At 41.8% G+C, this 16,692-nt stretch overlaps 2 protein-coding genes across 2 annotated transcripts; one reads left to right on the forward strand and one right to left on the reverse strand.

Annotated features, from left to right (window-relative positions):
- The first annotated feature begins 522 nt into the window (after positions 1-522).
- On the forward strand, positions 523-7,812 carry grtp1a (growth hormone regulated TBC protein 1a). Its single transcript, XM_053425247.1, has 8 exons — positions 523-1,163; positions 2,901-3,052; positions 3,137-3,295; positions 4,535-4,659; positions 5,562-5,658; positions 6,009-6,181; positions 6,893-7,078; positions 7,175-7,812. The coding sequence occupies exons 1-8, from the start codon at positions 1,072-1,074 to the stop codon at positions 7,265-7,267; spliced, it is 1,077 nt and encodes a 358-aa protein (XP_053281222.1). The 5' UTR covers positions 523-1,071; the 3' UTR covers positions 7,268-7,812.
- Positions 7,813-8,044: 232 nt separating this feature from the next.
- Positions 8,045-15,429, reverse strand: lamp1a (lysosomal associated membrane protein 1a). The gene is made up of 9 exons (XM_053425138.1): positions 15,068-15,429; positions 11,565-11,671; positions 11,242-11,461; positions 10,955-11,116; positions 10,656-10,861; positions 10,444-10,569; positions 10,298-10,364; positions 10,033-10,200; positions 8,045-9,068 (listed from the first exon to the last, which is right to left on the reverse strand). The coding sequence occupies exons 1-9, from the start codon at positions 15,120-15,122 to the stop codon at positions 8,929-8,931; spliced, it is 1,251 nt and encodes a 416-aa protein (XP_053281113.1). The 5' UTR covers positions 15,123-15,429; the 3' UTR covers positions 8,045-8,928.
- Positions 15,430-16,692: the final 1,263 nt, after the last annotated feature.

Consider the following 16,692-nt stretch of genomic DNA (forward strand, 5'->3'; position numbering starts at 1 on the left):
GTTGTGGGTCATATTTATGTTATAGTTATTTCTTATTGCATTTAATTCTATCCTCACACGTAGTTGTTTTACCTCATATTGTTTAGATGTTTCTCAGATCAACAAGTTATGAGCGAGTGTCTGTTGATCTGTTGGACAAGCTGCAAACTCACGAGCCACATTTCACATCCTCAAGTTTTTAAAACCCGATTAAAAACTTTTTATTGAAAAGTGGATTTGACTCAACTATTTCAAAAGGTCAAACCACCATTGCATTTTATTCTCTTTTGTTTCTACTTGTTTAAAATGTTGATACTGATCCTTTTGAGTTATTTTATTTTACTCTTCTGTTTTACATCTTTCAATTCTACTTGAACGTTGTAACTGATTCATAATTGAGTTATCTTCATTTTTGTCTCTGTTGTTTTGAATGTGCAAGCACCTTGAATCTCCCTTTGAGTTGCCTCGCTCTGCCTTTTTGAAGTCGGGGTTTTCACGGGAGTCGCTTGAACGCACCACTAGGTCTGATTGACGTGGGTGTCCCGGGGCAAACGTCACGAGTCCCAAATCCTCCATGGAGCAGAAGAGGAGTCTGGACGGGAGCAATGGAGGAGGAGGACACGTGAGGAGTATGGAGGAGGTAGAGTTGTGTTAGTGGAGCGACTCAAGAGTTTATTTCCGGGAGGAAGAAGAAGAAGAAGAGGAAGAGGGAACGGGAGCAGCAGCAGCAGCAGCAGGTGCATGTGGATGGCGATTAAAAAAAAACTCGAGACAAACTCTCCACGCGATTCAAACACAACCGATAAAGACATTTGAAGAATTGATCTGAAGCGAGGTGAAGCTTCGAGGGAAACTCTTTGCATCGCTTTTGAATCCCAGGGGGGAGAAGCACCAGGGACCAGGCTGCGTCTCGTCCCCGGTTCTCGTCCCCGGTTCTCCACCGCAAACAAAAACAAACATGGAGAAAGTGACCGGAAACTTTAAAGTCCACTGCCCGGCCCGTCGTGAAGTGTGAGCGGGAAGCAGAACTCACGGCAGCTCGGTGGGTTCATGGTGAGACTGAAGCTGTGATTTATTTAGTTTCTGGGGGACATGACCGGGATGCAGGAGGCGATGGAGAAGAAGTACCGGGCGGCGAATGGAAGCTCCGCCGCCGGAGGAAGAGCTAAAGACCGGGTGGAAAGGTAATGTCAGCTAACGCAACCCAGAAACATTACATTTAATAAAACACAAGTCTTCCATGTTTTGAAGAAGGTGAGCGGCTTTTCAGGAACTTTCCTGGAAGCTCCAACCTGGAGCAGCTCATTACTTTAATCCTCCTTTCGTGGGAGATGTGAGCTGCAGCCTAATCTACTGTTTCTACTGTAGCTGCATCTAACAGCTGCTTCTTAATAAATACTCACTTATGAATTATCACAAATCATCCACACTCACTGATGACAACTTCTTTTAGAAGAAAACTTCCAAACATTTTAGGAAATTGCTAAAAATGTAATCACAATGTAAATGATTTCACAATTTTTCAATACATCTGTATAAATTCTGGTGGGTATGATATTGTTTTTTTTTTTACCCCATCAAATTAATAAAAACGTTTTTATCAATACAGTTAATCAACCTATTGAACCCAACTACACAGCTACACCGTTTTTTAAAACCCCATAATGCTAAAAATTCACTTTTACCATGTTGTCATTAGTTTCCGTTTTTGGTGATGGTAAACTAAACATCTTTAGGTTTATAAGATATAAGTCTCCTAAATTCAGATCAGTTCATCAAGATCCATTATTTAATCTTTGGGAAATGTACAAAAAAAATTCCGTGCAAAGTTAAAGAAAGTAATTCAAGATTTCAGAAGCCACCCTTTTGTGTGGATCCAGGCAAACATTGATGGGTGTGGACCCAGGTACCTAATACCTTCCAGAAGGTATTGTGGAAATCCATTGTGTAGTTTCTCATTATCCTGCTGACAAACAAACAAACAGACGTGGGTGAAAACAAACCTCTTGGAGGAGGTAATGGAACAGTGAAGGTTGTAAAACATGTGTTGACACAGGATTCCTATTAAGGGATCACTAGATGGAAGATGGAGGGCTGGTCATTGCTGATCTTACACTTAAAGTGGTACAAATTTCTAACAAATTCAATAAAATTCTGTTGTAATGACTGAATGGAACATCCCAAAATGCATCATAAAGATGAATCATCACATACCTAGTGCAGTTTCAATGTTATGACCTTTACAAGGGTTGGGCTTATTGCAGGGCGGTTCTCTTCCCCGAAATAAACTGACAGCAGGTGTATATCGGACTAAAGTTTCATTACAGTAGTGCACTTGTAGACACAGGCTAAAGCATGTTGACTTTGTAGACGTGCGACATCGATACTTTAGTCTTCAGTATACGTATAGTGATATTTTCCATGGAGAAGTTTGGCTTTCGCACAGTTCAAATAAACAGTGATAACCAAAACCAACCTGCTGTCAGGTGCCACATTCACAGGCTCCACACTGAAACATCCAATGTGTGCCCTCGCTTTTGTTTTGCCAACAAGGACATTTTCCCCCATGAGGAACGTAAACTTTACCTAATAATACCTTTTAGTGTTGACACAGTCACACCAGGTAGAGCCTGGACTGTTGTTGGTTGGTGGGGGGGGGGGGGGGGGGGGGTTTACAGGCTGTGAGGGCTCGTGTGTGTTTCTTCTTCAGAGATGACTTTGCTCTCATGAAAGGGTTAAGCTGCTGGGAGATAATCATGTTACCCAAGGCATTAGGTGGAGCCACTCACACCCACAGCTTTTTCATCTAGAGCCAGACTGTAGACCTAGGTAATGTAGATACACATGCTAAAGTTCTATGACGTGAACACTGTGTTGGATTAGATGTCACCAGTTTCTTACCTTGTGCTTTTTTGGCCCAGGGTGGATCCATATGGCTTTGAGCGCTCAGAGGACTTTGACTATGAGTCATACGAGGAGCTCATGTCCGAGTATCTCATTGTGCTCACCCAGCGGTCAATCAAGTGGTCCAAACTGCTGAAGGGCAAAAGCAAGGTGCAGAAGAATGTAAAATGTAAGTGTGAAAACTGAGGCACACGTATCCTCGTAAAGTAAAAACAGAGGAACTGACCTTAAATGTTCCCTTCTTTCTTTTCAGTAAAGCGTTATGTGCGTAAGGGGATTCCCAATGAGCACCGGGCTCTGATCTGGATGACGGCCAGTGGGGCTCAAGACCAGTTAGAGAAGAACCCAGGATACTACCAGTCCCTGCTTGGTGCCAAACATGACCCTAAACTGGTGGACACCATCTGTACAGGTCAGGCTGCAGACAGGCTCAAAAGCTGTGAGCCGTGGTACACATCAAGCAAATCTCGAAGGGCTTGCACATTTTCTGGAGTTTGCCATTCACATTTAAAGAGCACAGCAGGAGTTTATCTGGCTCAGACGTGTTCACAACAACATGTTCCTGCTGTAGCCTCCCGTGGGCTCACTCAGATATTCCCTGGACAATTTATCAGGATCTGGCAGGAAAATGTCCAGAGCAACTGACAGCCCCTCTGGAATTCTTCAGGAAATTGTATTAACATCAGTACATGTCTGAAAGCAGCTATAGGTGGATTTCCTCATGTCTTCTGTTACACATTAACCCCCATGTAAACCCTAACCAGGGGGAAAACAGTTCCTCATCCAATGATTAGCCAGTTAGTTTCACATCAGTGTGAGCCTCATAAAAAGTTGCAGTTTTACCATAAAGTTTTTTTTGTTATGTCTTTAGTATCATGCAGTTTTATTTGCTAGTGAGAAAAAAGCCAGAGAGCTAAAACCCCAGCTGGCCTCAATGAGTGGAAAAAGAGATTTCTTTTTAAAACACCGTCAGGGAATTCTTCATCATTGACGGCATCTGAGGCTGATTCAGCTCATCAGCTTATGCTGACTATAGCTAATGGTCCTGAATACACTGCAAAACCTACAGTGAGCCACACAGGCCACAATGATGCTCAACATTCTGGTGGTTCAGAGTTCATACAACTCATCGTGACGTACTATAAATAAGAGTACTGTATACGTCTCTTCAGCCAGAGCAGATAAACTGCTGATGTTCACTTAGGATATTGTTGTGTTATGGGTATTCAGGTTGAAAACGGCACAGCAGTGAAAGAACCCCAGGGATGAGATTTTGTAAGAAACTGGGGAATTCATAAAATACAGTACAGGAAAGTCAATTAGAGTGATAGGTACACTGTGGTTTTAAATTCTATGAGGAAGTCATTTTTTATTTGTCCGGCTGTGTAAACAAACAATTCATCCTTTATGGCTCTCGTACCTATTCCAGTATTTTCCACTGCTGGCTCGAGCAGTGTGGAGTCCTTCCTGTTTAACCTACACTCAAAGCATCTGGAAAAGTTCTCATAAACGAGTTACTGTTATCTAAACATGAGAGTCGAGATAACAGAAAGTGTCTCTGTCCTGCTTCTCTGTCACTCGCCCTCTTGTTTGTGTACACACAAGCACAGAGTCATAATCAGCTTGTGTTTGTGTGTGTGGTTTCTTTCAGACTTGAACAGAACATTTCCAGACAACCTCCAGTTCCGTAAGACGTCCAGCCCATGTCTCCAGAAAGCTCTGTTCAATGTGCTGGTGGCTAATGGTCACCACAATCCCACTGTGGGCTACTGCCAGGTAATACTGAACTTTAACATAACAAGATACCTGTTCTCACTAAATTCAATATGATTACTGTGAACATATTCAGTAGTGGCAATGACTCTTATGTTTTTTTGTTTGTAGTGTTAGAATGACACACTGTTCTGTTTAGTGCTGAAATGCAGTGAAGGGTTCAGCTTGTTATTTGTGTGGATTATAGGACAGAAAGTATTATAGCCAGACTGATATGGATTTTTGGGGCCGTTACTGAAGTAAAAACATTCCAACACTGATAAATCAGCCAATATACTTATATGCAAAAAATGTAATTGAGGGTTGATATTTTATAGTTGAACCATAAACTTTACAAAAATATATAATATGAATAAAAATAACAACCCAAATACAACAAAATAAATGTGATTTGATGTAAGATAGAAAAATAAATGCAAAATTGTCTTTGTTTTGAGGAATTAAAGTTTTCATATCGCAAAAGATAAAGTATGTTTGAAAAGCTCATTCATATCAGCTGTCAAATCTTTAACAGCTAAATTAAATCAACAATACTCTTTTTGCTTCATGTCAACCTTGCCAGTCCTTTTAGTTAGTACTTCCAGGCAGCCAGTTTGCTTTCGTAAACTTAGTGCGTCATATGTTAATGATCCTGCTACTCATTTGAAAGGGTAATTTCCTTCACCAGACCACATTCAGCTTGTTTTGCAATTCAAACAGGCAGCAGGTTGCCAATGGCTACATCATGTCGTAGAACAATAACTCTTTCACCTCTAATCCTACTCAGGTAGCCTGTGCTTGTCGGAATGGTTATTTGTCTATTTATTTCATGTCCCGAGTCCACTTCATGGTCTCTGTCCTTTTAATCCTGAGCTCCTCATGCTCTCCTCATGTGAAGCCTGAGTGTGTCTCTCTGTTGTCTTCAGGGGATGAACTTCATAGCTGGCTATCTGCTCATCATCACAAAAGATGAAGAGAAATCCTTCTGGTTGATGGATGCACTACTCAGCAGAATATTACCAGGTGTGTGTCTGTATACGTACACTGTTCTGTTCTCTTGACAGGTGTGTGTGTGTGTGTGTGTACAGATGCTCTGGTTGTCCTTTTGCTCTCAGCTAAGAATAATCTTGTAAGAGGTCACATGGTCTTTATCTGTCTGTGGCTTAAGACCTACAGTGTGTTTTCATTTAGAATTTACACTCATTCAAATTAGTGAATGTCAATATGATTCAGACAGAAGTTGTTTGTCAGTCAACACACGCATCATGTTTTCCATTTAACCTGTTAATCCAGCTTTTGGATTTCTCAAATGGATTTGTTTAGACACATATTATTTAAGGGCAATGTTTAACTCACAGTGCGTGTTGTTACAGACTATTACAGTCCAGCCATGCTGGGGCTGAAAACGGACCAGGAGGTGTTGGGGGAGCTGGTGAAGATTAAAATCCCTGGTGTGTGGCAGACCATGGTGGATCATAACGTCATGTGGACCCTCGTGGTCTCCCGATGGTTCATCTGTCTCTACATAGACGTCTTGCCAGTAGAGGTGATTGTTGAGACCTCCCTGCAATTCATCACCTTTTTTTTTTTTTTACAATTTTTTTGGGCAAAAAACACCATTCATTGAATTCATTTGTGTATTTTTATGCCTGTGCTGCTTTAAATGCATTCCATACAGATTATGGCCAATCCTCCACGTGGAGTAGTCTCTGTTGTTGCTCCCTCTGTTGGCCAGAGGAGGGTGTTACATGTAAGACCTGGCAGATGTTCAAGCTATTCCCTCAAGATGTCACCCTCCCCACACTCTCAGCCACCATGGCTAACCACTCATTTCAAATTCAGAGTATCCACCACAGTTTTTCTTTGCTCCTCTTGAAACAAACATCCAAGTTACATGTTTGATAATAGCTGGCAAGGTAGTGCAATGTTGAATGGTAGGAGATATGGAAATTGTTTAACGTTTCTCATGTTGTATGAAATAATTGTACGTATTTTTCTTTAGTTTGTCACATCCTCTACCTTTGATGTTTACTTTTTTCGGTGCCCTGGAAAAGTCATTCATTTTAGAATATAGTAGAATGTAGGACAAGATGGTGAAAATCACTTGTACGTTTGAAGGTCTTCTGCACATTGAAGTTACCAACTACCAGTAGATGTAAGCAGGTGTTGGTGGCCACCAGCGGAGGTTAGGGAAATAACTTTTTGGATCCCTATGTTAAACTTCACATGTGGGATTTACTTCTGTCAACATCTGCAGACTGTTCTGCGGATCTGGGATTGCCTGTTCTACGAGGGATCGAAAATCCTTTTCCGCGTGGCTCTGACACTGATCAACCAGAACCAGGCTCTGATTCAACAGGCCCAGTCGATGCCAGACGTCTGCCAGACCTTCAAGCAGATCGCCCAAGGACCATTTGTGGATGAATGCCACACGTTCATGCAGGTAAAAGAAAAACAGCTGAACAAACTGGATCCTTTTTTATAATTGGCTTTCTTTAATTCTATAATCCTGCTGTTTTTTTTTTCCGGCCTTTCCCAGAAAATCTTCACGGAGCCACGAAGTCTCTCCAGGGCAACCTTGACTAAGCTGCGGGCGACATGTCGATCTCGCATCATTGCAGAAGAATCCTGACCATGACCCAGACTGATTCACCTGCTGCTCAAACTCAAACAGATTCCACTGGGAGGAGAACCCAGCCGCTTGTTTGCACCTTTTTAAGACTCAATATCGCTACAACTACTCTGTGTAGTTTTTGACTTAAACATGTTTCCATACAATCTACATGTTTTCTATATGATCATATGAGAATATTAGTCATGTGCTGTATTAGCTGAAGATTTTATTTCAACTTAATGTGCTGTAGTTTATCTTCTTTTGGTAAATGGGGACTAATGCACTTTACTCTGGTCAGTCAGAGACACTGAAGAGAGCTGGTTTGGTGGCAAATGGCCTGATCTGATAAAACGTGTCAACAGAGGAACCTGCCTGCGACATTTCACATTATTGTGTCTGGAATGAATATTATAGAGAGCGGTAAGATGTACTATGCTGGCACAATCCAATGTGAATCATATTGATTTCACGACAGAAACATCTTTTAAACAATTCTTCATCTGATGCTTTTCATTCTTTCTGCATTATGGTGAAGCAATTAAAGGGCTGCTCTCGTTTTCTAACATTGGTTTGTCAAGTTTGTTGTGTGTTTGGGTTTTGTTGCCCTGCAAGCTGCGGGAGGGTTTATTGATATCAGAGTTTGTTGCTCTGGACAAAAATAACCTTGGTGTTGATCCCAGCTCTGGGTATTCTGTGTTATTTACACCTGGTTGAACAGCGCTGAGTAAACAACCATGTTTCCATCGAACTTCCTTCATTCATATCATAAATCATAAATGTGAAATGTCTGTCCTGGACTTTTACGATTTTTATTAACCTTCAGTAAGATTCAAAATAGAAATGAGAGCACATCATTTTCCATAAAAATAAAAGATCAAATCACAACAATTTCTATTAAGATTTCTTTAGGAGACGGTGGCGAAAAAAGCAAAAGGAGATAATTAACCCAGGCACCTGCTTACTTGTCCTGTAAAAAGTATTTAAGTGATGCAGAGTCGCTCATCGCCCGACTGCCACATTTTTAAAGGGAGCAGCAATCCACATATTTCACAAGTATCAGTTACCTTATTGTGCCTCAGCGATGGGGTAGCTATATCAGTCTCCACTGTGGAGGAATGGTTTTGGAAAAGATTCAGATTCAGAGCTTTCCCTTCTCTGAATCATTACATTCATCTTTGAAGTTTACAAGAGAACACGAGTAAGAATAAAACTCCACCCAAGTTGAAATGTTTATACATCAGTGGATAATACATCGGAACTTTAAAAAACTACTTCTTCCTACTGTTAATTTGCCTGTTTTTCATCTGCACGGGATATTAAATAGGTTTAACAAAAAAGATTTACATGGGGAACAACAACAAACAGCAGTTAAAGCAAATTCAACTGAATCCTAGAACATAAGAGTAGAGCAAAGCAGCTGATGGTCAACTTTATCGTGCATTCAAACTGTCCTCTCCGGCTTCACCAGCATCTGTACTCAGCAGGTATATTGCTTCTCATCATCATTCCACAGAGATGGTGAAATGAAAATAAAAAGTCCAGAGGTCACATAGGATGCAAAAAAAACATGCACTCGCCACATCCACTTCCACTCGCTCATGCTCGTGTCCAGCTGCTCATTCACACATTCATCTCTCCATTATTCAGTCCGTCGAGTTCAAGTTAAGCAGAGGCGCCACTCAGATGGTCTGGTATCCAGCATGGCTCCTCTTCCTACCTATTAGGTAGGCAATGAGCACAATCAGCACCAGGCCAGCGAGCGCTGCCCCGACGATGATGGGGATGAGCATCTGGTCCTGGTCCATCTGACACTCCTCCGCTGGAGACAGAAGAGGAGAGAATCAAATGTTATGTCACAGAGTCAGTAAATGTCGTGTCCCCGCTGCAGCCTGAACAGATGGATTTATGAGGGGTGACTCCAAACTGTTGCTCTTGATCCTTATCTCTAACTTAAGTGATTTCAGTAACTTGCTTGGTTCTAGTGGGAGTGTGCTCCTTGCATGGCTGTTATTGACAGAATAATCTGCACTCAGTGGGTAGCGAGTGTGGATGAGCTTGATGCAGAAAAACAAGTTGTTAGGGTTAGCAACTCTAGGAATAGCAACTCTGAAATCAACAATTTGCCACCTCCTTATGAAGAGTGAGAGGAGAAGATCAATTACACTCATGAGCAAGAAGCTACAGCCAGCAGCAGCCGAGCGCTTCTTGGAATTAACACTGGGCCTGACTGACAGTCCCCTTAAGTTCACAAGGCTGCACCACATTGCATAAAACACACAGCTATCGTTTTTTTTCCATCAAGATCCATGAATTATTCCCTTGGAAATTGAAAATACCCAACAAACGTCCTGTTCACAAAGTAAAAAAAATAAAAGTATGAATCTGCCCCTTTGTCTGAATTCATGCTAATTTCATGGCCTATGTTCCATCTGTTCCTTCAAGTTTCATGGAAATCTGTTCTGTAGTTTCTTGCGTGATCCTGCCGATAAACAAAAAAACAATGAACAGGGACAAAAATATAATCTCCTTGAAGAAGGGCACTCAGAGAGCGCAAACCTCTGTCAAGGCTAACGCCCTCTTTCGCATTTGTTAAAGCAAGGAAATTGTTTCGGCAGATCCACAAATGTAATGTGTTCTTCACTGGGACATGCCCCTAATCCCAAATTTCATGGTAATCTGTTCAGTGGTTTTTGAGTAATTCTGGTGAACGACAGACAATAAGACATATACTCCTTGGTAAAGATGTCAGAGGACGGAGATAGAAGATTTGATGGCAGCTGTACCTGTAGCAAACTGGTCTGTGATGACTCCAAACGGCTGGACCTGCAGACTGAATGTGTTGAGAGACAAGGTTGGTGCCACGATCAGAGTTTGCTCTGCCTTACACATGTACGAGCGGCCCATAGAACTCCGCAGGTATTCCAGACTGGTGTTACTGGCGGAGAACTGATCTGTGGACAGAAGTATTAGAGAATTATTCTTTAAGCCAAACCAGTCAAGGCAAATAAAAAAGAGCTTTTTGTTTGTGACAGAACAAAATCACTATACCTGTCATATCAGGCCAGATGGCGAGCAGAGATAGTCCACTCAGGTGGTACTTGTTGGTCGTGGAGTTCTGTGATTGAGAAGAGAAGCTGAATAGATACATGTACCGAACACACACACAATAACAAACTGATGAGAGATGAATTTACCAGCGTGAAGGTGAAGCTGAGTGTGGTGTCTCGCTCTTCTGTCAAAACCAAGGTAGCTCTGCTGGCTTCACATGATCCTGATGCATTTGTCTGACTAGGGGTCAAGTTTACTAAATCCTGGACAGTCTGGCAAAGTAGAGAATTTTTTTAAATTTCTATTTGAATATTTATGTTTACTATGAGCGGTCTCTGTTTGTTAAGCTTTAAATTACCTTGTTCTGAGATTTAGAGAAGTAGGAGATGTTGAACTGAAGTCCAAACTGAGCCAGGAGACAGTCCGTGCCATTGCTGTTCTTCACAAAGTATGTGCCGTGGTCGGGTGTTCCTGCAGGCGTCGGTGCTGGAGCTGTTGTTGTCGAAGCAGCAGCGGTGGTGGGTGGAGCTGTAGTAGTGGTGGTATCCGCCGAACAGACGCTTTCTATGACAATATATATAAAATATAAACTCCACCATTGAGCAGCAGGTCAATGATTCTGGAAACTCAGTCACAACAAGAAAATCTGAGTCCTACCTTTTGTACTCAGGTCATTTCCTGGCATGAAGGCCTCCATCCTCATGCCAGAGAAGGTGACAGTCGCTCCACCAACTCTTACAGCGACGGGGCTCACACAGCGGTAGGTGCTGTTGATTGGCGCCGAGATACCGACAGAAGCCGACACCACTGTGACGACACCTAGGACACGATCACACAAACAAATAACAATTTAGTTACATATAAAACATATTTCCTGTCGTATATGCAGGGGCGTTCAAAGGGACTTTGGGGCCCCCGGGCAAAAGCAATGTGTTTGTTCTCACCGGAGCTGTTGGCCCCAGGGAAGATCGTGGAATCGCTGAGGTTGTACTGCAGCGTCAGGTTGGCGACGCTGTACAGACTCGCGTTGGAGGAAAAGCTCAGCCCCAGAGCATGGCCGGGTCCGAACACCGCCACCAGCCACGACAAGCTCTCGTCTGAGCCGCACGAGCTGCTGCCGGTGTCGACTGTGGCGGAGTCGGGCAGAGTAAACTGTGCTGTACCCTGAGGAGACACGAGGGATTCCATAAACTGGAGGGCATATGTCACGTTTTAAATTCCCTCAGAGATGGAAACCGGAACGCTGCCGTCGCTGCGCGGTACGTACCGTGCCGCTGAGGGTGTCGTATGTGATTGAGAATGATGCTGAAAGCTCCGCCTTAATGCAGGTGGAGTTCCCCTCTTTCACCTCCAGAGTCACGGCCTGAACACAACCTGAGGAAGAGAAGATAATGAGCAAGGAGCTACAATATTAAAATATAGGAAAAAATATGTTAATCAGAGTAATACATAATTTATTCCAACTGCATTTCTCCAATAATCTGAACAAATACCTAAGAAGTTACACTTGTATTAATCTGTGTTCAACATAGATGGAAGACTCCCGCTCTTCCCACTTCCAAGACATAAAGCAAAAATTATCGCAGGTACAAACGCTGCCATCTGCACATTTACGATCGGGTGATGAAGCCACAGACAATTTTTTTTAATTAAACAACCTATATCTAAAACGATAGTAACCATCTTTGATATGGATTTTGACTTTTTAGATTTGTCCACATCCCATCCATAGAAGATGCAGGGTTTATGACCTATACTGCAGCCAGCCACCCGGGGGTGATCGAGATGCTTCAGCTTCACATTTGGTGAGTCATCATGTCTTCCATCACTGTTGATCAACTCAAATTACATATATGATTAATTAAAACATAGTGTGACCTGATTATGAGCAAAATAAATACATATTAGTTATCAGATTATTATTTTGTGCAGATGATAACAGGGATGATTATTGCAACAGTTTTATATGATGTCCATGTTGGACATATACACTAAAGCAGTTCACATGAACCACCAGCAGGGGTCTATAGGCAGTAGAGAGTGACAGACTCACACCACAAACTTCTCCCTGGTTGTTTGTTACCAAAGACTTGTTGTCACATGACAAAAGTAAAACCACAATAACAATTCTGCACAGATGACAGCTGTACTGCATGGAGGTGAGCAGGCTCAAGGGTTTGTTGTCTTGCATAATACACAATGAGGTGTATAGGAGACACTTCCTGGGACACTTGACAGAAGCTGACAGATTCAGGAGCCCTACTGACATATAGTCAATGTGGCCCCTCTGAGCAGATCAAATAAAGCATTCAGCCGACTTGGCAACTTATATACACTTTTATCTGTTATTATCTTTGTGACCTAGAAACTGCCAACTCACTGTGGTGTGTCCATACATGTGACATTCTACAGTGGCTATTCAGGACTCATGTCCTCATCAACCCTACTGCTCGTATCCTTAAAAAAACACCTTCTTACTCGCGTTATAATGCGGTAATGCAACACTGGAGTTTCACCACTTAACTCTCACTTCCCAAAACGTCTACAAAGATGTTGATTCAGACGCCTTAAATGTGGTTGATTCCCATCAGCACAGACAGTTATTCTACTTCTGTCATTTTTAAGTACTTCTCTAATGTTTGGGATCATTAAAATAAGTTTACAGCTTCAGTATACTTAGATTTGTTTCCAGGCTCGTATGAGGTGAATGTGACGTTTGACCACTGAGCACTAATTAGTTCCTCTTTGCATCCAGGTGACAAAAGTTGAAGAAATGTCCTAATGGCAGACTTGAGATATTATGCTCAAGAAGCCTAAAGCACGTTTTGTGAAGCCAACGTGACCTTTGACCCTTGACCACCCAGTTCTAATAAGTTCATCCTTGAGTCCAAATGGAAATCTCCCACATCGCTTAGAGACGTTTATTCAGCTTTTGGCTTGTTGGTGGTGTTGGTGGCCTTCCCCCATGTTACTGGCAGTAATTTCATAATTTATGACACAGCTCACTGACTCTTCTCTCTTTCACAGTGGCCTCACTTCCCCTTTGTCTCCAGTGTTCAACATTATTACAATCTACAGCTCCTAATGGGAATCTGTGCTTCAGTCCATCAATCAGATGCCATCTCCCCGAGTGCCTTGCTGAAACTTCACCCCAGCGTCACCTATCAGTTTACCCTGTACACACACAGCCGACAGTTTACACAACACTATAATCTGATCACAAAGTAAAAGCGTCTGTGTGTGCAGAGTATGAAGCTGTAGATATATGTATCATACAGTCGGTGCAGAGAGAATAACGAAAAAGGATTTAAACAGTGTTCCATACTACCAGGAAGTTCTAGTGGACTTAAATTCTGTCTAAAGCAGAAGTCCTCAACATGTTGATGAGTGGAAACAGACTATCCATTATAATTAGAGATTACTAAAAGAGCATCAATACAGTTATATGTTTTATAATGAGCATTAAAGAGAGAGAGAACTACAACGACAGTGGCCTGTTTTCCTGTTGGCAGCCAGCTGTCTGTGTGCATTCAGGCCGATTAAACTGGTCATAAAATAACACTGTCAGCCCCCAGTGTACAACACAAAGCCATCATAGCAGTCATACAAAAGCCCTCAGATGACACAACAAAGAGACCAATCTGCTGCTCCCAAACACGGACAAAACCCAGGGATCATAGAAGAGATTAGAATGAAATAGAATAAGAATAATAAAGTCCAGGGACTTCTTAGGTGTGTTTTGACATCAATACCTGAGGACGGCTGACCTTTAGATTTTGGACTTTGGACAGAGCTTGCTGTCAAATTTTGAAAAGCAGTGAGTTCTCCTTAGTTTCCACTGGTTATTGAACAACACCAGGAAGTCTTTCGTTTAATCATATACACATTTTATCTGTGTGTTAGGTCAAGTCATAAAAGACTAACAAACTTCTACACTCAAGAATGTCCATCCATCTGGCCTCTCCCCAAACTGGCATCTTGACAAATGTCCAAACTCCATCATATTAAGTTGACTATCAATGAAGACTATATGGAGACTAGAGTAAGTAGTCTTCAGATCCACTAATAAAACATTGTAAAAAAGACTTTAATACAAGGACAATTACTGATCCCATTGTTCACGAAGATATTTTTTTTTTCAAATCAGTATTCCTAACCTCAAAACAAGTTATTGTTTGTTGCAATTATTAAAATGATAAAAAGAGAATGAAGCAAAACCTGAAATATGATAATACAGCTATGTTTGAACAGTATTCTTAATAGTTTCATATACATTTACCTGGAGCGTCATACATTTCCTCTATTTTCTACTAAATTCAATGGAGTAAAAAGCAAAATACTTAAATATATTTTATAAACCTGATATAATAAACGTAATGGACTACATTTAATTGATCCTTGACTATATTTACATATTTGAAAATAATTCTGTAGTGAAAAAACCCTACTGGTAAAATATAATGTAATGCAAAAAAATATTTTTGATTTTAACAAGGACATGTCAAAGACTATATGATTTGATTAAATTTGTTTATTTTATTCATCTATTTGAAAATACACATTTAAGTAAACAAACAGAAACAAGAAAGCTGCCAGTTTCAAATTTGCTTTGTTGAGTCCACAGCTTGATGCTGAATGCTCTTCTGTCTATCAGCTGTAATCGATTAATAGATCGATCCTCTACCTGTTTATCCGTGAACTCGACTAACCGACGAAAGTTCTGGGTGACGTCGCTCGACATGGAGCTTTTACAGCCCGGGAAACACTCACCTAACCAGGCAGAGCAGGCGAGGAGCAGCGCGGCCACAGCGCGAGAGAGTTCCATCCTTCCCCTCGGACTCGAGACGCCACACGGAGCGGACCTGACTTCTTCTTATCGCCGGGGAGAGACGAGGGGAAAGCCCGGGGAGCAGGGTCGTCGTGACGCCGCGTCACAGGCGCAGGTTGTCGCACGAACCAGCTGCACTTGACCTGACGGAGGAGCGAGAGCTTCACGAGGCAGCAGCTCTTCTTCTTCTTCTTCTTCCTCCGCTTCTGGTTTCCGTCTCTCTATTGAAACACTAACAGCGCGAGGCTGGAGGAGCGCGGGGGCGCGGAGCTGGTGTCGGTCAGAGACAGTGACGGAATAAACCAGGTCTGGTCATGTGAACAGAGAGAGTCAGAGCTGAGCAGTCACGTGAGAGGCCTCCTCCCCCTGTTTGTGTATGAGCTCCATTCACAGCAGCGGTAACACACTGATACACACACTCATACACACACTCTTACACAACACGACTCATCCTGAGGAACAGCAAGTAATACAGGGAGTTGTTGCTGATAGATAATGTTTTTAAAGACTTTAATAATGTAGGTGATGGAATTAAGATGTAAAGAGACATCAAGTGAGCATTTTTTTGTGTTGCTTTTGCTTGTGAATAATATTATTACAGACTTGAATAATGTAGATGATGCCAACAATGTGTAAAGAGACATCTAGTGAGAAAAGAACGAGCTTCCAGGAATTATATTACAATGAAAATGGTGTTTTTCTAGGGAACTCCCAGGAGTGGTATGTCGAGTTTATTAAAATCTCAAGTGATTAAAATGTTATAACATGGGAGGGACATTATAAACGGACCAGATGCCAATATAGCATTTATCGGCCTCCATTAGTTGATTGGTTTGACACATTTTCACTGCACTCACGTTCAATATTCAAAATAGAATTTAAAATACAATAGTTATCTAATATAATAGAGAAGCTGTGAGGGGGGTTACTTTAGGGTAGCACACTTGAACACAACACGTGACATTTTGCATTAACTTGCATTCATTGAGGACAACCTCATCTCAAACCTTAACCCTAACAATCACCATTATCATAACCTAAACCTATTTCTAAAAGCAAGTACTTAACCCTCAAAATGTCGTCACTTCATAAGGTTCATACTTAAGGTGGCCCTCACAAAGTTATAAGTACAAGTACACACACACACACTGTACAGTGTCGGCTGCAAGTGCATGTGTTGTGGGCAGTCAGCTGACACCTTCGTCAATTCACGAGGGGGTGCAAAACCCTTGAAGGAACGCAGAGGCTGCTCACTTGCTGCTGTCCAAGACTGTATCAGGACCCTGCCACATTCCCCCTGCATACTTCTGCTTTGCTCTTTAACAAGAGACGTGCAGTTTAGTCGTCTTAAATCCAGACTACGACGCCCCGAGGGCTTTTAAAGATCTTTTTTAAAGTAAAGGATAAGCTGCATGTTTCCTTCTGTGATAATGAAAGTATTGAAAATTTCCCTTTTCTATTTTCAGTTCCATCTTCCATTAACTTAAAGTATCAGTCAGTTTCTTTTTCAATGCGTTTGTTGATTTTTCAGGGAATAACGAACATATCTTGATTTTTAAAATGTCCT

The sequence above is a fragment of the Pleuronectes platessa genome, chromosome 1 (genome assembly GCF_947347685.1).
Source record: "Pleuronectes platessa chromosome 1, fPlePla1.1, whole genome shotgun sequence".
Lineage (NCBI taxonomy): Eukaryota > Metazoa > Chordata > Actinopteri > Pleuronectiformes > Pleuronectidae > Pleuronectes > Pleuronectes platessa.

What these genes read in the sequence shown, in the direction of transcription:
- grtp1a (XM_053425247.1), top strand. Translation starts at nt 1,072, where the DNA reads ATGACCGGGATGCAGGAGGCGATGGAGAAGAAGTACCGGGCGGCGAAT. An exon ending in ACTCAGCAGAATATTACCAG is followed by an intron (nt 5,659 to 6,008) that starts GTGTGTGTCTGT and finishes GTGTTGTTACAG; the next exon opens with ACTATTACAGTCCAGCCATG. An exon ending in TAGACGTCTTGCCAGTAGAG is followed by an intron (nt 6,182 to 6,892) that starts GTGATTGTTGAG and finishes CAACATCTGCAG; the next exon opens with ACTGTTCTGCGGATCTGGGA.
- lamp1a (XM_053425138.1), bottom strand. Translation starts at nt 15,122, where the DNA reads ATGGAACTCTCTCGCGCTGTGGCCGCGCTGCTCCTCGCCTGCTCTGCC. An exon ending in CGCCTGCTCTGCCTGGTTAG is followed by an intron (nt 11,672 to 15,067) that starts GTGAGTGTTTCC and finishes TCTCTTCCTCAG; the next exon opens with GTTGTGTTCAGGCCGTGACT. An exon ending in ACGACACCCTCAGCGGCACG is followed by an intron (nt 11,462 to 11,564) that starts GTACGTACCGCG and finishes GTGTCTCCTCAG; the next exon opens with GGTACAGCACAGTTTACTCT.